We start from the raw sequence: 25406 nt of genomic DNA, 5'->3' as shown, positions 1-25406 counted from the left end.
TTTCCCCTTTTGTTCACCCACAGGACATTTTAGTTGCTGTCTTAGAATCAGGAAATGTAACTTTACAAAGTTACAACTTTGTAAAAGTTACAACTTGTGAGAGAGCAATGATAGGAATGATAGAATAACACATACTTGTTACAATATGCCTAGGGTAAATTAGTGGCCACCAATTTCAACCAAATATTAGTGTCTTTTTGGAAGACCAAAAGCCTTTGACTGATTTATAAGCACTTATCTGTCTTACCCTTCACCTGTGAGATTTAATCGCCATATGTGCTTACACGTTTCCTTCTCTGACATGCTCAGTTCCAAATTCTTTTCAGTTTATTATCCAGTATGTTGTTTTCATTGTTTACCTCCCTAATCCATTTCTATGTGTCCTTCCGTCTGTCATCAAAATAACATAGTCATTTATTTAGTTTTCCTTTTGGGTAATTTCTGGGTCAAGCTGCTGTTGGTATTGTAATTGTTCTCATTTTCTTTATCTGAACACTTCGAACACAATGTTCATAAAGTTTAAAATTAAAGTACCACTACACTGCTATTTTAAAATGGATAACCAAGAAAGACCTACTGAATAGCACATAGAACTCTGCTCAATGTTATGTGGCAGCCTGGATGGGAGGGGAGTTTGGGGGAAAATAGTGAGTGAAAGTCACTCAGTCCCTCTGTGACTTTCTCCAGGCCAGAATACTGGAGTGGGTAGCCTTTCCCTTCTCCAGAGGATCTTGCCAACCCAGGAATGGAACCCAGGTCTCCCGCATTGCAGGCAGATTCTTTACCAGCTGAGCCACAAGGGAAGCCCAAGAATACTGGAGTGGGTAGCCTATCCCTTCTCCAGCAGATCTTCCTGACCCAGGAATCAAACCAGGGTCTCCTGCATTGCAGGTGGATTCTTTACAAATGAGCTATGAGGGAATCCCATTTTGGGGAGAATGGATACATGTATATGTATGGCTGAGTCCCTTCACTGTTCACTTGAAACTATCACAACATTGGCTATACCCCAACACAAAATAAAAATCTTTTTAAAAAATTACAGTACCACTATCTCCATACAAATCACAACAGTTAATCCACAGGCAAAGTCAAAGACAGAATGTTACAAATCATGACTACAGTATATATAAGTTGTAAACTTAAAGTTGCATCTCTGACTGATACAACAATGAATGATGGGCTATTGTGAACAGTGAATCATTGTTGCCAAGATCAGTGGTCAGGATTAAAAACAGCAACGGGTAACTAGGGGTAGATAATTGATACCATATTCATTGGACACTGAAAATAGCATTGCTTTCAGCCCCTGTATTTGGAGCCACAGTATGAGTTTGATACCTTTCCCTCAAACCTGAGCAGCCATTGCTGAAAACTGATTTTTGCATACTGGGGAAGAGTTTCCTGGGATGCAGGACTTTCAGTGCTGAAACTGGGACAGAACCAAGAAGAGCAGGATAATTGGTCACCCTGTTATGCCTTTGGCAGCTTTCCAGAGCACTGAAAGGGCTGTTTTTGATAGTTTAGTAAAGCTTCATAGTTGCTTTGGGTGGAGAAGACTTGTTAACTTTCTTAATTCATTATGCTGGAAATAAATTTCCCATACTATGTATTCTCCATATTATTTTTATTTTTTTAATCTTTTATTGAATTTGTTACAACATTGTTTCTGTTTATATTTTGGCTTTTTCAGCCCCGAGGCATGTGGGATCTTAGCTCCCTGACCAGGGATCGAACCTGTAACCCCTGCACTGGACGGTGAAGTCTCAACCACTGGACTGCCAGGGAAGTCCCTACGTATTATTTTTAGTGTGTTTCTCTTTTACTAAAATGCAAACTCCATGAAAATAGGGATTTTTGCTTGTTTTGTACACTGCTATATCCTGAATGCTTGGCACATCATTTGTAGGTGGTATTCAATAAATATTCTTTCTTTTTCCTTTTTTAATAAATATTTTTTTTGGTGAATAAATGAATTAATGACACTTGCAAGAGTGCTGGAGATAGATTGGAAGAGAGAAAATTAAATCAGATAGCCAAGTGAGTAAACTGGTGGAGTGGCCCAGGTCGGAGATGCTAGAGGCAGTAGAGATAACAAGTAGTAGGCTGATTTTAGAGATCATTAGGAGTCAAAATTACCATGATTATTGATAGACTAGAGATGAGTGTGGGGAGTGAAATAGAGGGAGGTGTCAAGGATGACTTCTTGATCTCTGGCCTGCAGAACTGGTGGACAGAGGTACCAGTCAGTGAGTTAGCAAACAGTGGACCAGTACCAGGGTTATAGGGAGAAGATAACGAGTTCTGTTTCAGACATACTGAGTCTGAGATGCTTTTAAGGTGACTAAGCAATTTCAAATAGGCAGTTGGCTATATGGCCCTAGAATTCAGAGGAGAGATGTTTTGGCTAGAGAGCTAAATGAGTGTGCTGTCAATCCCAGTGGGTGGTAAATAAAGTGGTGGGGGTGGATGATTACCAAGTAAGAGAGAGAACAGAGTCTAAGATCAAGCTGTAATTGTACCCCACATGCACTCAAGTTTTCACTTGGATTAAGGAAAGGAAATCACTTGATTGTCAACTGGAGCCTAAGTTAGGATTTCAAATCATAAATATTTTAATGATTTTGCAATGCAACAATTCAGGTTTCCAGGTTTTCTCCTACTTTTTTTTAGGTCCCATTTTTAGAGATGAGGCATGTTTCATGGCACACTTGGTATCCATCGGTTGTGCGTTAAAAAAAAAATATCTTGGTAAAAAAAATATCTTGGTGAAGTTTCTGACTTTGAGTATGGTTGTATATCATCACCCTGCTTATTTAACTTATATGCAGAGTGCATCATGAGAAACGGTGGACTGGAAGAAGCACAAGCTGGAATCAAGATTGCTGGGAGAAATATCAATAACCTCAGATATGCAGATGACACCACCCTACGGAAGAAAGTGAAGAAGAACTAAAGAGCCTCTTGATGAAAGTGAAAGAGGAGAGTGAAAAAGTTGGCTTAAAGCTCAACATTCAGAAAACTAAGATCATGGCATCCAGTCCTATCACTTCATGGCAAATAGATGGGGAAACAGTGGAAACAGTGGCTGACTATTTTTCTGGGCTCCAAAATCACTGCAGATGGTGATTGCAGCCATGAACTTAAAAGACGCTTACTCCTTGGAAGGAAAGTTATGACCAACCTAGATAGCATATTAAAAAGCACAGACACATTACTTTGTCAACAAAGGTCCGTCCAGTCAAGGCTATGGTTTTTCCAGTGGTCATATATGGATGTGAGAATTGGACTATAAAGAAAGCTGAGCACCGAAGAATTGATGCTTTTGAACTGTGGTGTTGGAGAAGACTCTTGAGAGTCCCTTGGACTGCAAGGAGATCCAACCAGTCCGTCCTAAAGGAGATCAGTCCTGGGTTTTCATTGGAAGGACTGATGTTGAAGCTGAAACTCCAATACTTTGGCCACCTCATGCGAAGGGTTGACTCACTGGAAAAGACCCTGATGTGGGAAAGATTGAGGGCAGGAGGAGAAGGGGACGACAGAGGATGAGGTGGTTGGATGGCATCACTGACTCAATGGACATGGGTTTGGGTGGACTCCAGGAGTTGGTGATGGACAGGGAGGCCTGGCGTGCTGCAGTTCATGGGGTCGCAAAGTGTCGGACACGACTGAACCACTGAACTGAACTCAACAAGTCCTCCTGTGTGCTCACCACTGTGCTAGGTGCTATGGAGAAGGTAAGAGGTGATATCTACCAGGTTTACCCTTGAGGAGCCTAACTATTGGGCAGAAGAACTGCATATTAAAACTAGAAGAGATCTTAAAGATAATCTAGTCTGATTTCATATTTTTTAGAACAAGAAAATGTGTCCCAGGAAGATGAAGTGACTTTTCAACTTCAAAATGAAGTGACAGAAATGTGATTGGAAGCCAGGGCTCCTGATTTCTAGTCTAATCAAGTACACTACTGTTTTTCACAAAATTGCTCATTCATTTAACAAATACTGAGTGCCTAAGTGTTCTAGGCACTTGTGGTAAATTATGCTACTTTTTCATTTGCATTTACCTCTGGTGATTGATAGTATCATCCACGATATCCTGTGCATTCAATAAGCAGACCTGACTGACAACTGGGTGTGGCTTCCAGCTAGATTATCCACTTTCCATTTATCGCCCAGTCTCCTCTTAATGCCTGAGGGAAGAGGAAATAAGATTAACATATGAAACAATTAAAATAGCATAGTGTATATAGTATACAATTAATTGCTAAGTTGCATTGAATGATTCTCAGCACAACAGAAAGGTGTAGGAGCCAAGGCTCAGAGAACAAAATAGCAGTCTCAGAGACTTCTCTGGTGATCCAGCGGCTAAGACTGCACTCCCAATGCAGGGGGCCTGGGTTCAATCCCTGGTCAGGGAGCTAGATCCCACATGTCACAACTAAAGATCTGCATGCCCCAACTAAGACACAGTGCAGCCAAATAAATAAATAAAATAATAAAGACAGCAGTCTCAGACAGGAAAAAGTCTTCCAAAAGTAGTAACCATTGGCTCCCTAGCATGTTCCTCTGAGAAAGTTCAGCAAACATTTATGGGGCAAGCACTGTGTTAGGTGAAAAGGGTAGAAAAATGAATAGGACATGGCCTGTTCTCCCGAAGAGCTCACTGTCTAGTGGGAGAGACAGAAGTACGAATAACTCCAATACAAGGTGGAAAATGACAAGATCAAGGTCTGGCCAGGATGCTTTGGAAACAGAGGATGGGAGCTTCGCCCAGTGGCAGGGTAATTAAAGCTTTGGGAAGCTAAGGGCTGACAACTGAACCAGAGTTTGAAGGCTCCTAGGTCCTAGCAAGTCCAAGAAAGCTGTCAAAGGAGTTGTAGGAAGCAAATACAGCAGAAAGAAACAAAAGCCTTTTGTCTCTCCATTCCACTTATCAGAAAAACTGAAGACAACTATAGCTGCTCATTAAGTGTTTATTGAGCTCTGTGGGCCAGGAACTGTGCCAGATGCTATATGTGGATTATCTCCAGCCATCCTAAAAAACATCCTTGAGACAGGCACTTCCATCATCTTCAGTGTACAGATGAGGAAACTAAGGCACTGAAAAGTTAACCTGAAACCAGAATTTTTGTCCAGATCATTTGGTTTTTGTCTCCTGGCTCAGACTATATCTCATTGTGAATATTAGCTCTCCACAAATCTTATTCACGTACAATTCTTCTGGTTTTAAAACATTATTATAATATGTGAGATTAGTGTAGACTTGTCTGATCATGCTATTTAGCCAACAGCCAAAATAGGGCCAGAGAACCACGTTGTTCAAGATCACCTGGGACCCAATGGCAAAGCCAGTTATAAGCACGTCCTCACTAACATCTATGTCTAAGAATGATATTTATCAGAATGAAATCTCTTGGGGAGTCAAGTGAAACTGATGAATTGCCCAAGTGATAGGTTTTTTTTTTCTTCCTTTCATCTTGATGGCTACAGGCCAGTCATTCTCAAACTTTTGTATCTATCACAGTTTTTTACCTGGGGAGCTTGCTAAAAATATAGTTGCTGGGCCTCATTTCATACCTATGCCAGAATTATTGGGGTAGGGGCTTGGGCTGCTGTATTATTAACAAACTTTTGAGATGATGTCATCCCATTCCAATTTCACTTCTTCCTGTTCTTCATTACAGTCTCTTTCCCATTCTCCATTTTCTGCTCTCTTTTCCATTGCCCATTCTCCACATTCAGCTTCAAACTGCTAAACTAGGGAAAGAGATCTATACAAATTCCCTCAAGGTCCCCATCTCCTCACTTAGGTACCAGAATAGCTCCATAGGGTGGAGAGAGTTAACAATATTATAAAGGCTCATCAACACACTAAGTGGAAGTTGAAACAACAACAACAACAAAAACTAAGTAGAAGAGTATAGCGGCCAAATGCTGGGAGCCTACGTTAGCAGGTAGGTCAAGCAGATGATACGGCAGTTCAGGGATACAAAATTGTCCTTCATATTTATTGGGCAAGAACATTCATGTACCTCATTATCTGTCCTTGCAAGTAACAGAAATCTCGCAAGTGACCTGCAATCAATTTTTCAAGTAACAGTAATCTCATCTGACTGATGTGGAAACAAAGCCAAATGAATAACCTGAGGTAACTCTCCTAGTTAGTGGCAGGCCAGCAATTCAAACTCAGGTCTTCTGACTCTTATGCAGCATCTCACACAAATACATAGCATCGTTTTTTTCCACAGAAACATTTAAAATGCTTAATCCATCCACTTTAAAAATGAAGAATAAAAAAAATGTATCAAATATACAAAATGCAAATGGACTTCAGTTTCATATAAGGGACATTTGCTTCTTTTTGAACAAGTTGTGCAAAATTTGTCATGATTATAATTTTACATTGGTTTATGTGATTAATTGATTACTGTCTGTCTCCCCCACTCGACCCAAATGGACCATGTCCATATTTATCTAACAATATAGTAGGTAATCAATAGGTACTTAATGAATGAATGCATAATCCACTGGTGTTGATTACGGCTAGAAGGGAGGTCATGGCACTAGGTGAATTTAGCCTTTGGTTCAGGCAGGAGCAGAAATGCTAGTGGTATCTTACACAAAAAAAACTGAAGACGGAAGAAAAAGTACTTTGTAGTTGCTGGAGAGGATGAATTTGCTTGTACTGGACTTAATGATTTAAGCTCAAGGACAGGGCTGATCTAAGCAGAGCAAGCGCAGTTGCTAAATGGTTGTTTACAGGGTAGCAAAAGTCAAGAGACTGTATCTGTTCTACAAAAAAAGAAAGCAGGGAAGTTTCTTATGTGTGATTCCCAGCATAACCACATCAGACTATCTGGCCAGTTTAAGCACACAGATTCCTGGACCCAAACCTTCAGAATCCTCAGAGGAGGGTTGCCAAAAATTCTGCATTTTTAACAAATTCCTCGGGTAATTCTCACCTCCAAAGTTTAAGATTGGCTGGGCTGATAGAGGGCTTCCTTGATAGCTCAGATGGTAAAGAATCTGCCTGCAATGCATGAGACCCCAGTTCAATTCCTGGGTTGGGAAGATTCACTGGAGAAGGGATAGGCTACCCACTCCAGTATTCTTGGGATTCCCTTGTGGCTCAGCTGGTAAAGAATCTGCCTGCAATGCGGGAGACCTGGGTTCAACCCAGGTGGTGCTAGTGGTAAAGAACCTGCCTGCCAGTACAGGAGACATAAAAGACGCAGGTTCGATCCCTGGGTTGGGAAGATCCCCTGGAGAGGGAAATGGCAACCCACTCCAGTATTCCTGCCTGGAGAATCCCATGGGACAGAGAAGGCTGGTGGGCTACAATCCATAGGGTTGCAAAGAGTTGGACACGAGAGAAGCAACATAGCACACACACGGGCTTATAGAACAGTAGAACAGGGGAGGGTATAGGATTCTGTATAGGGAGAAGCCTGCATTTAAAAAGAGAAGAAGGGAAACCTACAAAAGAGACTGAAATAACAGCCAGAAAGCCAGAGTCAGAGTCCATGTTACAAGACAAAGAAGGTGAAAGTTTCAGAACAAGTAAATGGCCTAAAGAGTCAAATGTAACAAAGATGTAAAGAATGAAGACAGAAGAGTCATGAAGATGGGATCCAGAGTTTTCTAGACCAGGACCTGTCTTTTAAGACTCAACTCAAAACATTTCCTCTTCAGGGATGTATTTCCTGCTCCACTGGACAGAGTCCATAAATCTTGGAGGTATGTAATTCTATTGTAGCATTTCACTATTGCACTGAAATTCTGTCTATCTCATTAGACTGAGAATTCCTTGAAGGCAGGAGCTGTGTCTTACTCCTTTCCAAACATGCAATGTCTGGCATAATACCTGGCATACAGAAAATATCTGCAAATGCCTGCTTAATGTGTGATGGGAGAGCAATTTGAGGGAAATAACACAGTCTATCAGTGAAGGTAGAGTCTGGCAGTGCAGGTAAATGAGAGCAGGGCAACTGATGCTGCTGAAGCAAAAAATAAGTAGGGAATCAGTTCCTCCAGAGTACAGAAACAATGTGATTAAAACTACAGCTTTAACTTTAAAAAGCAGGAAGGACAATTCTGTCTCTGCATCTTGAAGGAAGCCAGAGAGGATGGGTGTACAAGATAAAGTAGCGTAGCTCAGATGGCCCTACACTAAATAAGTCAGGACTTATTCAGGACTAAAGACTTTGCTGAGAATCAGGTACAAAAAACCAGACCTAGAGCCTGAAGAAAAAGCGGGTGGGAGTGTGCTGGTGAATCAGTAAGACATTAAGAGAGCCGATGTTCCATCCTCAGGCATTGTTAAGAGCAAGTTATCACCATCTGACTCCTTTCTGTAGCCCTTGAAATAACAGGCTGCATCTATCAGTCAGGCTAACTTGAACTAGTTACCAGACCTGGGACCTGAAACTAACTAGGGTCACTGATCTCTTCTTCTCCTGGACTCTCCCTGTACTTCCTTTCCACTGTAAAGTCACTTGCTATAGTCTATCCCCTATCGCAGCTATTCATCTTAACCTTGTTACACTGTAAAGAGTTGAGGGCAAAGACTGTGTCTTATTCACAGTTGCGTTGTACCCTAGCATGGTACTTTGTACATAATAGAGGATGTCTGTACCAGGCACACACCTAATATAGCATATTTCACATCATAATGTTTTTGTTTGCTTGTCTGTCTCCCTTTTTAGACCATGAGTTCAACGTCAGGGATTGAGTTGATCTATGTCTCTTCTTCGGAGAAGGCAATGGCACCCCACTCCAGTACTCTTGCCTGGAAAATCCCATGGATGGAGGAGCCTGGTAGGCTACAGTCCATGGGGTCGCTAAGAGTCGGACATGACTGAGCGACTTCACTTTCACTTTTCCCTTTCATGCACTGGAGAAGGAAATGGCAACCCACTCCAGTATTCTTGCCTGGAGAATCCCAGGGATGGCAGAGCCTGGTGGGCTGCCGTCTATGGGGTCGCACAGAGTCGCACACGACTGAAGCGACTTGGCAGCAGCGGCAGCATGTCTCTTCTTGTGTTTGGAACTTAGTAGCTGTGCAGATGTTTACTCAAATTGTGTTAGAAGGAATGCATGGATGAGAGAATGAATAAAAGAGAGCAAAATACGGGGACTTGTGAGGAAATCTAAAATGATGACATACTGCACAGGCACTACATTTTGTCACTTACACAATCATCAGTCTCATCCTCACATCAGTAAGTGTGTGAAGCTGGTGGAAAACGATGCTGGGGAGGGGGGAGGGGGAACCTGTTTTCAAGCAGACTGTAAACATTTGGAATACACATTCTGGATCTTATGTAAATCTCTAGTCTCTCCCTTTCAAGGGTACAGGGCCTGCATGAAAGGGCAAAGGGTCCTGCTTTGTCTACCCTTATTAGGTATATGTTCAGCGGGTAAAGAATCTGCCTGCAACGCAGGAAACATGGGTTTGATTCCTGGGTCAGGAAGATCCCCTGGAGAAGAAAATGGCAACCCACTCCAGTATTCTTGCCTGTAAAATCCCATGAACAGAGGAGCTTGACAGGTGTTAAGTCCATGCGATCCCAAAGAGTCAGACAGGACTGTGCGATTAACACTTTCAAACGGGATACAACATTACGTCAAAACGCAGTTACTGTTGAGGATTACAACTGAATGCTGCCATTGCAGTCGGAAAAAAAAAACATGGTGAAACAGCATTGAAACGGTAGTGGATCAAAACGATGGAAATACACTGCTCCCCTCTTTTTTTTTAGACGGGAAAAATAGCTACTTGAAGGACATCTTTAAATTTTCATCGGTTTATTAGGGCTTTTTGTTGTTGTTGTTGTTCTTTTAAACCACTAGTTAGCAGTCTGTGAGCCCAGGAGAAAAATAACAAAAGCTGACCCTTATGGCATACTATGTGCGCAAGCATTATTCTATGTGATTTACATATACCAATCCATTTCTCTTAACAACCCTATGAGATGGATACCACTGTGATCTCCATTTTCGATGTCTCGAAACTGAGGGACACAGGTAATACAACGTGCTCAAGGTCACTGAACTATTAGTGGGGGGAGCTGAGATTCAAACCCACGCAGTCTGGCTTCATACGGTTAAAGAGGAAACTGCTCAGTTTAGGTGTCGGGTTTACCTGTGCAAATTATGAAGAAAATCACTTATCTTTTCTGATTGTGAAAATCTCAGAACTTATACAGGGCCTGGTATACGTCAGGGATGCTAATACACGGTTTACTGGCATTATCTCATTTCTACCTCACAATAAACCCGTGAGCTACTATTTTTATCTCCATTTTAAAGATACACACAAATTTAAGGCACAGAGGTGAAACATGATTCGCCCACAGACTGAAATCCAGGCAGACTGACTCCACGACCAGCTTCTCAGTTTTTCCTGGCAGTAAAACGACAGAATGGAGGACCTAAAAGAGATGCCACGAGAGTACAATGAAATAATGGATGTGAAAAGGCCTCAGTGAACAAGTGCAAGGGATAAGGCCTACCCACTTGAATCACTGTTGAAAACTGGTTACCCAGGGCCCCTGGCCAACGGTTTCTAGTCCCAGCCCAGTCCGTTCTCCGCCCAACCCACAGCGATATCTTTGAATCTCTTTCTCCATCTCCTAGGATCCTGCCCCCAAACACTTGGCTGAGCGGTGGACCGGAGAATAGAAGGTACGCGCGCGAGCAGGAGGTGGGGCCTGCTGCCCGGATCCATCCTGGGGGTGGCTTCTACACATGCGTCCTGGCTGGGCGGCTTCAGCTGTCCTCTCTGCGGCCAATCAGGGCCCGCGGCGCGCTCGAGACGTATTAACGCTGAGTGTGTCGTTGCGTGCGAGGGGGGCGACGTAAGGGCGCTCCGCGAGCCCGTCTCTCCTCGAATGAAAGGAAACAACCTCCGGCGACAGAGCCCCGCTCCCAGGCGCTGCCGGAGAACCGAGATCGACTTCTTTCTCTTCCCCCTTATTGGCGCTTCTCCCCTTCCCTTCGCCTCTGGGCCCCGCCGGTGAGTCCCCACGGCACCCTGGGGCCCCCCGTTCTCTGCCCAGCGGGGAAAGACAAGGAGGATGGCGGTGGCCAGGCCGCCGCCCCTGCCCGTTGTTAAGGGGGACTCTTGGTGGTCTCGCTTTATTGTCAGGGACCCCAGAAGCGCCACTCATTGAAGGCGCTGGGCAAAGCGGCTGCTGAGAAAAGTGCTTCGGAGGAGCGGAGGGAGACGTTAGGCTTAAGCCTAGACTTCGGGGGAGGGGGCGCAACGTTTAAGGAGGACAAAATAGAGGGAATTTTTAGTCTTAACCATCGCTTAGGACGTATTTGGGGAGGAGGGGGACTCCCAGTTTGGGAAGAGTGAGAGGAAAAATTGTTAGGATGACAAGAAGGTTAGCCTTTCGGAATGAGGAAAAACTCCGGGGTGGGGGGAATTGGGGGTGAAACTGAGATACGAAACGGAGACTATTAGAGGGCGAACTCCTGGGAGGAGGAGGGTTCAAGAAAGTGGTAGGGTGATCTTTTCCTGGATCCGGGAGGATTGGAAAAGGACAATTAGGGGACCCTGACTTCACGACCGAAAGGAACCTGCTCAAGTGTTTTAGTGGAAGATAGTTTTGCGAGTTTATCTAGCGCTTGATTAGAGGGAGATCTTGGAGTCTAGTGTGTATTGAGGAATAAATAACGGAGAGGATCCGGTACGTTCTGTGTACCATCCTTTATTATATGGACGAGCAGCTCGGCATTCTTTTGAAATTTCTTCGTTTCGATATTCTGCGTGGAAGTTGAAAAAGCCTTTATTTTTGAAATGCCTTTTCTTTTCATCGGCTTACTACGTAATATCAGGTCTTCTTCATACAGTTCAAATTCTTTCTCTACCCTTGGGTTTGAAACAACTGGAAAATTCCTTCAGTTTCCTTTTGAATAACCGCAAAAACAGTGCGAAGCATGTAATAATATCGTGCAACCAAATTCAGGTGCCCTTCCGGTTCGTCTCTTACTCGTTAAATTCTCTCCAGTGTAACTGAGAGAAATACTGCTTCTTGGATCATGTTTATATATATTTTGATCTGTATATTTCAACTTGCTTGCGTGTGGAATTGTTTGATCTTCCGGAACTGCAGTTTTTGTTTTGTTTTTCTATGAAAATGGTCTTTCAGATACCAGACATTGAATGAGCTCTCGAGTTGGTTCTTGAAGACTCTCCTTGATGTTTCAGGTTATTGCCACCTTGGTGCTTTACAGCATCTTAGAAAATCAGAAATGCACTGATTGCTTCAGCGTAACTAATCAGGCTTTTCTACTTTTTCAGACAATGTTTCTCAGTCTGGTATCTTTGCCTGTTTATTTCTGCTTTATAACATTATTCATAATGCTGTATTTCTTTTAAGGAAAAGGTTTCATTGTTGGGCGAAAGCATCAAAGTTTGATCTCTGCATGCCCGGAAAAACCTTTTAGACTAGAATTAAAATGCCATATATTGTATGGATCATTATGAACTTAATATTGGTCCTTGGGATGCCCTTTTTCTCCTTAAGTAGAAACCACGAATGTGACAGCATTAGATAAAAATCTATATTTTTATGATAAAGACATTTTTTGCTAGGAGTCATTGTTTCCATGATGTTCTCCACTTCATGTTTTACAAGGAGGTTGTAAAAAAAAAATTAGCAAGATATGCACAGATGCATTATTTGAATTTTAGTGGAAAAATCCATTTAGTCATTGCACGTTGGGGAAAGTTTTTAATTGGTTTGGTGCACTTTTGTGTGCGTTTCTGTTCACTTAACAAATTATATTTAAACTGATTACAGAAAAGATACACTAGAATATTTTTGAATGCAAAATAAAGTGTACCTTTTTTTCTCTTTTAGATTTTGGGGTCTTTGATATGTAGTAAAGTAGCTTCTCAAAATTAGGATGAGACATTTATCTGTTTATAAACAGAAAGAGGTAGAATTCAATATGAGTAGAATTTTGGGGACATCATTTTCAGAATTAATTTTAAGAATAAAGAGTAATTTTCTAATCTAGGAATTTATCTTAAGCTGATTTTATAGCTTATGCTGGGGTTGTACAGAAATTACACATTAAGATGTCTGTATAGATTGGATTCGTAGTGGTACCATCCTTTCAACTGGCCAAGGATGACTGGAAAAAATGCTGAATACATTACAGTGCTTTCAGAGTGTTTACTGTTCATTGCACAGTAGTAAAGAAAGCTAATTTACAACTCAAGTAGCAAATTCTGGTGCTATTTATGAATTTTGGTGTTTTGCATATTTAATTCTAAAGATGTTGGCAGCTATATTCTTGATAAAGCAACTGAACACATATTTGCCTGAGCAAATGCAAACACACTTCCCCTTTTGTTTCTTTTGTTTCTCTGTAATGTTCTTTTTTTTTCTTTAATCCTAAAAGTATTTGCTGCCTGTTTTCAATCAGTTTCACAGTTTATAGCCAGTGCTGTGAATACAGTACTGTTGTAAAGTATCCGATGCCATTTGAAAGAGGGAGGTATTTAAAATTGTTGATAGCATTAAGAGTTTGTTAAACCCATCAATGCAGAGACTGTCAGGGCCTGTGAAGTTTCCTTACACAGAAAAACCTAGATATAAATTAATGAGAAGGCCTGTTTCTTTGTGACTTTATGTTCAATTTGAAGTATTTGTGTTTTTATATTGTGAAGCACTGAATGGTTTGCAGCTACCACCTTGCTGGCATCCAGCTGCTGCTGTTCTGTTGGTGAACAAGTGCTTCTCAGAAAGCCACCGTGTAGTGGTGTAGTGTTAGTGAGTCCATTTTTTCAGCATTTTATGAAGAGGTTCAAATACATGAAAGAATGGAAAGAATTTAGTAAGTTTTAAGATAAAAATTTGAGATTTTATTGATTGTAATGTGTGTTATGGTAACCTGGGTCCTGAACTGCTTAGTTTTGTTGATTTGGGAAAACGGCACAATTCAAATAACTGATTTTACATTTGTTTTTGTTCTTCTGAAGAATCCATGTTGAGACTGATGATCTAAATCTGAAACCTTCCATGTTAGAACTTTTCTTCCCTTTTTTGTTTGACTATAGTACCTATAATTATAATTTTGACTAAATTGAAGGCTCATTCAGAAAAATTTCCCATCCTTTATACAGTATTACTAATTTAAGTATGAAAGTTACTGCATGTAGAACACCACTGTCAGTTTGTAACTTTAATAATTAGCAGACTTTTGGAGTAAATCTCAGAGTCAGATAACATAGTTGTTTTTATAAATAATTGGTTCTTAAAGTCTATGTTTTTTAATCGACTGCTGTAAAACTTAAGTTTTCCTTTACTTGCAAAAGGAATACAATAGCAAAAACTAATAAAGATGTATAAATGATTTTTTTAAACTTGAAAAGAACTCAAATTTTAAAAATAAGTGTTCCAAAGTCATGGTTATGTAAAATTCATTTCTCATTTGTTGGATTATCAATATGTGAACTTTACAGAATTGTGCAATTAAAGAGTTCTGTTCACTCTGGATATTGTGTAGTTCTCAGTGGTTTTTGCTCTGCTCTTAGATATATAATTCTTTGTCTCCTTGAAGGGGCACCCCGGTATACATGAAAAATGTTTTTCATTAATTATGTCAGCAGATGACTATTTTAATATCACACATTGTTCATGCTTTATTTATCCATGCAGAAGTAGTTCTAATTATTTCACATGTCCCTTAATTTGAGAGCAGTTTGATTTTTCCCTGTTACTTCATTAATTTATCTTTATGCGTAGATAGTACACTTTTTAAAATTATGGAGGTTTCAATGTTAATTTGTCTATACTAATAGCTATTTTTAATTATATATATTAAAACCTAGGTCAAATATTAAACCATTTACATGAATGTGTAAATTGATTTTTAAAACAAATTAACCATTTTGTTGCCCTTCTTATCCTCTGTAGCTTTTCTTGAGGCATAAAGTGGCATTCTAAAGGCAATTTAAAAATCATGTCAAGCTCTGTTGAACAGAAAAAAGGGCCTACAAGACAGCGCAAATGTGGCTTTTGTAAGTCAAATAGAGACAAGGAATGTGGACAGTTACTAATATCTGAAAACCAGAAGGTGGCAGCACACCATAAGTGCATGGTAAGTATGCTCGCAGCAACTAAGAGACCTGAAACCAGGAGAATCTTAACAATGAATATTCCTGAATACTAAATAAAACAACAACAAAACCAGCTAGACGTCTAAGAAATGGTTCCTCACTAATGTTGTGTCATTTTTACTTTAATGTTTCCTTTTAAATTTAGCATCTTATTCACTGTTTCACTGTAATTTCTTTTTATATGAGCCTTAATTTCTTTTAAATGTAATTTATAGCTCTTCTCATCTGCTTTGGTATCATCACACTCTGATAACGAAAGTCTTGGTGGATTTTCTATTGAAGATGTCCAAAAGGAAATTAAAAGAGGCACGAAGCTGGTAAGTTGCCATTTCTGCCTCTTGAGAATAAAACTTATTTTAAGCTCATTAACGAGGAAATTGCTTATTTTAAAATGTATTGCCTTATTAACTGAGTGCAATTTTTTTTAAATTGCAGTCTTGTTTTTTTCCCCCAAACCAGCAAATTGCAAGGCTAGTTTTAACTTGTCTGCCAATGAACAAAAAAGGAGTAAATCAATATGTATATTTATCTTTTTTTTCCCAAAAAGTATTAAAATCTTCTTGGGGGCTGTGTTCACTTAGAAACAAGCTGTTTGCTTAATTTGAATGTTTCATGTTAAAGTCATCATTCAAGTTTATTTTCATAATTAAAATTCTGAAATGATTTTACTTTCCATAAAGTAATTGTGATCATTACAAATGAAGATGACAGAACCCTTTCAACAAGAAAATGTTAGCAGTGTCTGAATAGCATATTTTATTGTGATTCAGTTATACAACACAGTGTTTATGACTTTGGATAACTTTTGGTGAATTTTACAGTTTTTCTGAAACTTCACCAGTGTAATGTTCCTGCATTTGCCTTCACTACCAAGTAACCAGTTTGGCAAGATACTATGTTATTCTGGTGGAAAAGTAGTATTGTCTCAGGTGCTATTTGATACATTATGGTTTACAGTGAAACAATTTCTTCTTATATGGTTATTTTTCTCTTCTGAGCTCTTTATTGAATCTGTAAATGTACCTTCAGTAACTTCACTATCAAGTGTTTCATTATTTTAAAGATGGGTTTGGCAGAACATATATCTATGTCCTTAGTCACTGAGTAATCTCCTACTTCATAAAGAATCTGATAGGAAGGAGGGCTATCATTTTGATATAGGGAATAATCTATTTTGAAAAGTCAGTTTTTTATAGTTTAATAATAAAAGCAGTATGAAGAAGTTCAAAGAGAACATTTGAGATTTGTTTTTAGGATAAATAGTCTTAAACTCTAGAGTCACTATAGGCAGAAATGGGAATTCAGAGGTCAGACATTTTTGTTGTTGTTGTTGCAGTGAGACCTTAACCATGACAATGTTTATCTTTCCCATCCCCAATACTGCAGATAACAATAGAATGCTCCATTTAAAAAAAAAATGTGATCTTTTTTTCATTTGGTGGTTTTAGATTTCTTCATGTTACTGTGCTTGCTGAGTTTTGAGAACCGGAGCAGTATGTTTTTATTTCCTAGTCCTTAAAAACCAATTTGGATATGAAGAAAGAATACTATTTACTTGAAACTAGTTGTACTGTAACCCTTATCACCCATTGTTTTTTCCTTGGCATGATGAATATTCATGGAAAACGTGTCTACATCCTGACTTGTTAGCATTGTTGTTATTCTACACGGCTGCTCTAGTCAGAACAGGAGCAGTTTTGGTCCCTGATATTACTGTGTTACTAACAAATGCGATGCCTATTTTTATAAGAAGCAGTAACATACATCTATCAGTATTGCTAAATTCAGTGGAGATTTACTTTATTTAAATTAGATAAAATTTCCCCTTTGTGCAGAAAGCATCAGAACTTTGTACAAATTTCACTATTATGAATTGTCTTGATTAATTTTTAATGGCAAGATGTAGGGAGTTAATTTTTTTTGCCCTAGTGAGTTATTAATAACTAAGCTTATTCCTTGATCTAGGGGGTAGAACAGTGCTGGAGGTTAAGACCACAAGCTATAGTAACAGACTGGGATTTGAATCTCAGCTCTCTTACTATCTAGCTGGGTGACCCTGCACAAGTTATTTACTTCTCTACACCGTGTTTTCTTCACCTGCCTAATGGAGATAACGATAGTCCCTGCCTCCCAGGGATATTGTGAGAATTAAAAAGAAACTGTACAGGACTTAGCATGGTGCCTGGCACATAGTTAAGACTTGAAAAATGGCAGCCCTGTTGTAGTTATTGTTCATAAGTAATAATAAGATCCTGCTAATATTGTTGTAGGCTAATGAAAAGCCTACTGGGTTGAGAATTCATGACGCCTGTTTTGTTAGTAGCTGCCACTGATACATTATGTAACTTTAGACAAGTCATTACCTTATTTGTATTTTTACCAGCAGTATAAATGGATAATGCTGTATCACTGCTTGCTATACAGTGATGTTGCATAACTAAAACGTGCTATAAACTACGTAAAGAGTTACCTTAGGGAAGGTTTTTTGTTTTTTTTTCCTTTTCTTTTTTGACACTCCCCGACCAGGGATTGAACCCGCTCCCTTGGCAGTGATATAGCATAGTCTTAGCCACTGGACTGCCAGGGAAGTTCCTTAGGAAAGGTGTTTTGTAGCCAAAATTTTGAGGCTGTGGGCATCCAGCCTTGAGTAATAGTGGCAGAAGGAGAGAACTTTTGAGCCAGGTATATAATTTTGCTCCCTTTCCTTCTCTTAAAATGTCAGAATTTAAATAATTTACGTAGGGCCTAGGACTAGAGTAGCATTTATATGTTAAATTTTGAAATAATTTTTAAGTCTCCTTTTAGCCCTTAGTTTTGGTCCTTCCATAATATCATTTGTACATGAAATATTATCAAGTAACCAAAATTCCAGATTTTGGTTTTTTTCTTTACTTTTCCCTGTGTAGATTTGTGTAAGCAATTACAAGGGCATAAATCAGAAAGACAAAAAGTGAAGAGTTTCATGTAAGTAGGTAAACTGTATGAAAACTAGATAATCAGCTTCCCTAATTGACTTTTTGGGGTTCTCTGGTGGCTCAGATGGTGAAGAATCCACCTGCAATATGGCAGAATCCCCTGGAGGAAGGCATGGCAACCTACTCCAGTATTCTTGATTGGAGAATCCCTATGGACAGAGGAGTCTGGTGGACTACAGTCCATGGGATCACAAAGAGTTGGACACAACTGAGCAACTAAGCACAATTCACTTTTTAAGGCAGTTTATCTTGTGAGTCTGTATGCCCTGGCTCTTGTTCATCTAGACTTCTAGGTGAGAAGTGGGTCAATACCCATTGAGAATAATGAAAAGCAAGAGTGCTGGTCCATAGGTGCTTTTAAGGCAGGTTCCAGTCTGTATCTTGTGCTTGCCCCAAAGAAAACCATAAACAGAAGAGACTGGGATGTAAGGTGAAAATATATAGGTGGCCAGGTGCGTCAGAGTCTTGAGAGGATGGGAAGCCACAAACAAGAAGGGGGTACAGGTGGCTAGTTTCTGTGTTCTTGCTGCCATCATCCATTTTCCAAGATTATCATGTCAGCCACAAGAATTGGAGAGAAAAGCCATTCTGCATCAACATGTTTATCTCTTTTACATCAAGACATTTGCCAGCATATAAGGCTTTTATAATTTGAAAGTCTTTTTGCAATTAAGACAATTTTTTTTCCAGAATGGTTTCTAGTTCCTGTTGAATCCATGTGTGGAGATACAACATCTATACCATTTACTCTTATTCTCTAGCTATCTAGCCAAGAAATGCAAATTTCCAAGTAAAATTATGAGTTATTGTTGCTGTTTTCATTTTGTTTAAGGAGATACTTGGGAGGAATATTGAAGAACATACTCTTGATGAATGGAGCTAGGTGGTGAGATCGTTAAGAGTATCTATGGGGGAATTCCCTGGCAGCCCAGTGATCAGAACTCACTTTCACTGCTGGGCCCAGGTTCGAGCCCTGGTCAGGGAACTAAAATCCAACACCCCCCCCCCAAAAGATACCTACATCAAATAATTAACTGTTTTAATTGGTACCTGTGTCAAATATATCAAGGACTCTTAAGACCAAAAGGGGTTAAGAAGCCATTTAGTTCATTTTCCTTCCTCTTAGGCAAGATTACCTACAAGCCATGTAACAGATTTTTTTGTCTATCTTATGTTTAAATATATTAAGAAATTGTGATTCTACCCAAGCAAGCTGAAACAGGACCAGTATTATATAACACTCTTCACAATTGAGAAATTCGTCCTTCTATATAAATCAAATATCTCATTTAATTTAGTCATTTATTCTAAGTCTGTCTCTTTCCATTAAGGGAAGTATTTTTTTTCCTGTGTTAAGAATGAAAAGTCCTTCGTATACTTGATGACTATCCTCAGATCGTTCCTAAACGTTCCTCTTTTTAAACTAAATTTTTCTCACGTCTTGAGAAATCCTCTGAACATTTTTCTTGTTTTTTTTTTCAGTAGCCAGAGATAGCTAACATTTATTGAACATTTAGTATGTGCTAGGGACTGTTTTCACTTGACAAAAATAGAAAAGTATGTTACTTTCATTCTTAAATATAAAACACTTATATAATAAGTACAGAATTGCTTTAAGCTCAATTTGAGGTAGTTATGTTTAATAGTCAGAGAAGGCAATGGCATCCCACTCCAGTACTCTTGCCTGGAGAATCCCTGGATGGAGGAGCCTGGTGGGCTGCAGCCCATGGGGTCACTAAGAGTCAGATACGACTGAGCAACTTCACTTTCACTTTTCCCTTTCATGCACTGGAGAAGGAAATGGCAACCCACTCCAGTATTCTTGCCTGGAGAATCCCAGGGACGGTGGAGCCTGGTGGGCTGCCGTCTATGGGGTCGCACAGAGTCGGACACGACTGAAGTGACTTAGCAGTAGCAGTAGCAGCAGGGACTGGGCTAAGTACTTTAAATACATGATCCTTTTTAATCCTCACAGGGATATTGTGAGATAGCAAGGTATTTATTCTCACTTTATAGATTAGGACCCCAAGGCTCAGAGAAGTAACCTGACTATGATCATATAGCTGGTAAGTGGCAGAGCTAGAATTTGAATCCAGGGCCAGTTAACTCCAAAGCCAGAACTCTTAATCACTAGGCTATACTAGACTGTTTTTTAAGCTCCCTAACCCAAAATCACATTTTAAAAGTAAAGCTTAATAGTTTTCTAAGAAAGATGGAAATAATACTGAATTTAGGACATTATCAGGCTCCTATTAATATAGTCTGTTAATAGCATTGTTAGTTTTTAGAACAAAAATCCTGCCTACATACTATCTAAGAATATTCTGAGTCTGTGTTACCTGCAAGATATTTTTAGTAGCCTCTGAAAATAAAAAGACCAATTCTACAATTCTACATATTGACTTTGTTATTTACTAACTACCAGTTGAGTGCTTGGCACCGCAGAGAAACAGGATGTCTGGTTTTGAGAGATCATAATCTAGATATCATCTGCATATATGAATCTGCAGTATGACAATTTATAGAAACACCTTTTTATTTTGTGTGGGAGGAGTCATGCCAATTTAGGTAGCTAAGACTACCTCCCAGAGATGGTAAGATTTAAAAGGGAAAAGAAGTATGAGTCCATGAAATAGGTTAACTATATGAGAATGGGCCATTGAGACTGGCAGTAATGGATTAGAATTGAAAAAGGTGGAATGATTGCAGGGTTTTTAAACGTTAGACAGGAATTTCAACTCAGGTAAGAAGGGAAGGGAAGGGCAAAGCAGGATTTTTCAGGAGACAAGTGATATACAAGTCATTGTGGAAAATGAAATACAATAATGGCAGCATACTTGTCTGCTGTACCTAGATGTCCTGCAGGCATCTTAAACTCAACCTGTCTATTCCACTGTTCATCATCTCCCTGCCCTGAAACCCGATTCTCTTTCTGAATCCTTTACCTTCCTTCTTCCATATCACTCACATCAGTTCTATTTCTGGGATGTCTCAGCCTTCTTTCTTATTGCGACCCTATAGCCAGCCTTCCTCTTTCCATCCTTCTAGCGTACTGCTGGTAATTACTTGATCTCTACCTTTATAACCTAATATCACTCACTCCCTGACTCCAAATCTTTACTGATTCCTTTCTGCCTATAGAATATCTACCCTTCAGAAGTCATAACTTAACCCACCATTTCCATTGTTTATCTCATCCCCTATCTCATTCTAGCTGTTTCCTGAATATCCTCAACTTGTCCCCCACTGCTGTGCATGTACTGACGTTATTCATCTCCTAGCTGCCTCTCAGAACTTCGGTTTTTGAGTCCAACTCAACCTTCATCTCTGACATAGGGTTTAACACCCTGCATTGTATTTGTTACACGTGCGCAAGCCTTTCTTCTCCACTGTGTTGTGAGCTCTGGGAGAGCAGAGACTGTATTCTTTTTGTCCAGCATAGGATTAAGTGGGGGTGGGGGCTGGGGCATCCATGGAAAACACTTAGCACAGTGCTTGACATCTCATTTGTGCTCAGTTGTATTCTAGTAAGTGGGCACTCCTTAATTGTTGGCTGAATTTGAAGGAGGGAAGGGCTTCAGTGGGACAATAGCGTGAAGCTTTAATAATGGGCTAGGTGTAAATCGACCACGGAGATAAGAGTATAGGCATAAAATTCCTGTTTTGGCTAATCAGTGTTTTAGTGCTGTTTGCAATTCTAGCTGTTTGAAGAGGAATGAAAGAAATATAGAGGAAAAGATCAGGTTGCTTATTTGTTCAGGATTGTGAAGAGCTGTGTATGCCTCAAACAAGGGTGTTTCCATATTTCTTCAACCTTCATTCTCCCAGTAGGGTGTTAAATTTTTGTTGTTTTCCTTAGGCATTATATTTATCAAGGCCTCTATCTAGAGTCTAGAAATCATCTGTCTGTCTATTTATCAGATACTTAATTGAGCACCTACTTTGTACCAAGCACAACGTTAGACACTTTGTATGTGATCATGAATAAATGTACTTTAGCCTTAGAATGTGAAGAATGCCACAGGGGATCTGGGAGAGAAGACCATAAGTAATTCTACCTGAGGGAGAAGGCAATGGCACCCCACTCCAGTACTCTTGCCTGGAGAATCCCATGGACCGAGGAGCCTGGTAGGCTACAGTCCATGGGGTCGCTGAGAGTCGGACACGACTGAGCGACTTCACTTTCACTTTTCCCTTTCATGCACTGGAGAAGGAAATGGCAACCCACTCCAGTATTCTTGCCTGGAGAATCCCAGGGATGGCAGAGCCTGGTGGGCTGCCGTCTATGGGGTCGCACAGAGTCGGACACGACTGAAGCGACTTAGCAGCAGCAGCAGCAGCAGCAGAGAAATCAGAAGACTTCAGAGAGAGTAACATTTGAAGTGTGTTCCACTGGGAAAATGATACTGTAGAACTCAAAAGAGGGAAGAGTTTCAAGGAGGAGGAAGTACTTTTGACAAGTATAGAGTAGTGCATGCCAGTGCTATTTTTAAAATTTATTTTTTAATTGGAAGAAAATTGCTTTACAATGTTGTGTTGGTTTCTGCCATACAACAATGCAAATCAGCCACAATTATACATATATCACCCCCAGAGCTATTTAGAGTATGTGGCTTATTTGGCATTCAGTAAGGGTAAAATGAAGCACCCAAAGTGTATAGAATGTTACCACTGCTTACTACATACAAAGAAGCACAAAATGCCCAGTGACTTAATGGTGCTACTAAATCCTTAAATCAGGGATACTTAACCAGCAATCAGAAAGGAGGGTGGGTGGGTTGAAAAAGGTTCCCAAATGATGTTTGACGAGCACTCAGTTATGGATCATTGCCTTAGGACAGGGGTTGGCGGCACTTTGTATAAAGGATTAGATAATTAATGTTTAAGGTTTTGCTAGCCATATTGTTTCAGTTGCAGTTATAGACAGTACCCAAAGAAGTGAGTGTGACTGTGTTCCAGTAAGACCTTCTTTGTGAAGACAGGTGATGGGCTGAATTGGGCTTGCAGGATCCCTGCCTTGGAGTATTTCTGGGAGAAAACAGGTAAATTTTTTCCAGAAGATTTCCCTGGCTTCATTGTCCTCTGTGTAACTAAGTGTAGACGCAGCATGAAGGTATTTGTATAAATGTGAATTATTTTCAAAGCTCAGATTATGGCATGCAGATTAAATGTGCAGATGTTTTACTTGTCATTTATTAAAAAATGAACTTTGTTTTACTTTGGAGGTGATTAAAGAGAATAAATGTGAGGCCAAAGAGAAACTTCAAGTCTAATGATGGAGAAAATCAGGTCTTTGGCTATTAGTGAATAAATTAATTTTTGTAAACCCATGGCTGATTCATGTCAATGTATGGCAAAAACTATTACAATATTGTAAAGTAATTAGCCCCCAACTAAAATAAATAAATTTATAAAATAAAAAAAAAAAATTCAAATTTTTTTCTCCTTTGCCTTCATTTAATACTTCTTTGCAATTGAGAATACTGTAAATTTATGTCATTTTGTAATTACTTGTGGTAATGGAAGAGAACCCAACCAATAATATAAAATAATCTATGTCTGATTTGGGGGGGATGTCTTGGTACTTATTTGAGCATGGATTTTTGGTGTTCATAGATTAAGTATAGCAAGCGGTGTGGCACTTTAGAGTACCCTCAGCCTGTAAGACCTACATCTTAGAAGAGCTTAAACATAAAGATCTGAGCTCCAAAAAACGCTGAATCGGAATCTTTCAGATAAATAAAACAAATCTCAAAAGCTCCAATAAGAGAATTTATATTCCTCATAATGAAGATTCATAAAGTTGGATGGAGTTGGGGTATGTGATATTGAGAGCAGGGTCAAGAGACTAGGTTAAGTAAGAGCTTGATAGGCTTACTTATTAGTTCCTTGCCCTCTGATTTCTAAAAGACTTCTGAAATTATTTATTCAGTAACTGCTTAGATTTAGTCTGTCACTCTAGTAGAATACTTTTCAGTGGCCCTGTTTTTTAGAAGCACTTGGAGAATTTAAGGTCCCAATCTATCAAGTCATTTTTTAAATGACTTAGACAACTTTAAGAGTTCAGTTTTGCTTTCTAGCTTTCCATTTAGACCTAATTATTTTATTATTAATAACTACAGGTAGTGTTTTCTGTTATTAAGAAAAAAGCAAAGTGACAAACACCAGTGTAAGGGAAACTGCTCTCACTGAATTTTTGTCTCATCTCTCCTGTGAAAATATCTTAGGTACCCTAGTCCCAACTCCAAGTGCTTTTGGTATTTTTTTTCTTACAGACTTTTTTTTTGAAATCTCTTGCATTCTCTGTACATTTGTAGCAGTTTTCTTGGAACAAGTATCTTGAGAGTAGTAACTACTTGGCTGTGAGAATTTATACCTATACACTTGTGGGCAGTTACTGACATACGTAGTAGATACACAGCAGTTGAGCTGGGCAAACTAAGTCTTAGAACTTTTCTTCGAGAGCCTTTTCTTTCTACCTGTCCTAGAAGTTGGCATCTCATTTGTTTTGCCTTGTCTCTGTCTGTGGTCTTAATTGAGTTTTTCCCCGAGTTTCCCCCATAGCTACTAACAAAGCCGTATTTTTCCTCTTATTACTCAAGACTTCTTCCTTCTGTAGAGTGAATTTCAGTCCTGGCCTCAGTCAGTTGACTGAGGAGCAGATAAGTTCCAACCTCGGGCTCCTGCAGGACTTTAGCTAAGTCATAGTCCTTTCAGTTCTGTTGATCTCCTCTCATGCATGACTTCGTTCCTCTTTTGTTTGTGGATTAGCTCCTTGAGACTCTGCTTGTATGGCTCAACTTAATATTAATATAGTATAGCTTCCCAGAGAGTAGAACCCTGGTTACCAGGGGCAGGAGGAGTCGGGGAAATGGGAGATGTTTGTCAAAAGGTACAAAGTGGCACTTATGTAGGATGAATAAGTCTAGAGATCTGTTGTACAACATGATGACCGTAGTTAATGATACTCTGTGGTATCCTGGAAATTTGCTGACAGTAGACTTCTGGGGCTTATACCAATGCACCAAAAAATGGCAACTATATTGGAGAGATGGGTATGTTAATTAGCTCAACTATAGTAATTATTTCACTATGTATATGTACATTAAAACATGCTGTATACCCTAAATATATGTAATTTTTATTAAAAATTTTAAAAAAGATACCATGTTATGCAAGCATCTGTTGAGTCTTGTTTTCTAATCTCCCCATTTTGGAAGACAAATTGTTTGTTGAATTCATTAGGTCTACTAGATAGCAAACTGAATAGAGGGATAAAAGTAACAGAAA

At 39.5% G+C, this 25406-nt stretch overlaps 1 protein-coding gene and 1 long non-coding RNA gene across 9 annotated transcripts in view; both read left to right on the top strand.

The window, feature by feature from the left end:
- Positions 1-10892: 10892 nt before the first annotated feature.
- The window catches only part of PHF6 (PHD finger protein 6), a 54965-nt gene continuing 40451 nt past the window's right edge, over positions 10893-25406 (top strand). For 5 of the 8 annotated variants that reach the window (XM_081567071.1, XM_081567070.1, XM_081567069.1 and 2 more), the window contains exons 1-3: positions 10893-11019; positions 14939-15122; positions 15357-15458. In XM_081567071.1, the coding sequence (XP_081423197.1) occupies positions 14985-15122; positions 15357-15458 (240 nt within the window). In that variant the 5' untranslated portion in view covers positions 10893-11019; positions 14939-14984. The remainder of the gene's footprint in view (positions 11020-14938; positions 15123-15356; positions 15459-25406) is intronic. The other 3 variants (XM_081567074.1, XM_081567073.1, XM_081567072.1) reach the window with 1 other exon arrangement.
- LOC145536887 (uncharacterized) lies at positions 18062-23545 on the top strand. The gene is made up of 2 exons (XR_014076069.1): positions 18062-20000; positions 22416-23545. It is a non-coding gene; the product is annotated as an uncharacterized LOC145536887 (long non-coding RNA).

This window comes from Giraffa tippelskirchi, chromosome X (assembly GCF_054371585.1).
Source record: "Giraffa tippelskirchi isolate mGirTip1 chromosome X, T2T-mGirTip1v1.2.pri, whole genome shotgun sequence".
In the NCBI taxonomy this organism is placed as follows: domain Eukaryota; kingdom Metazoa; phylum Chordata; class Mammalia; order Artiodactyla; family Giraffidae; genus Giraffa; species Giraffa tippelskirchi.
Note: the sequence above shows the minus strand (reverse complement) of the source record. Positions and strands in the feature narration are given on the sequence as shown.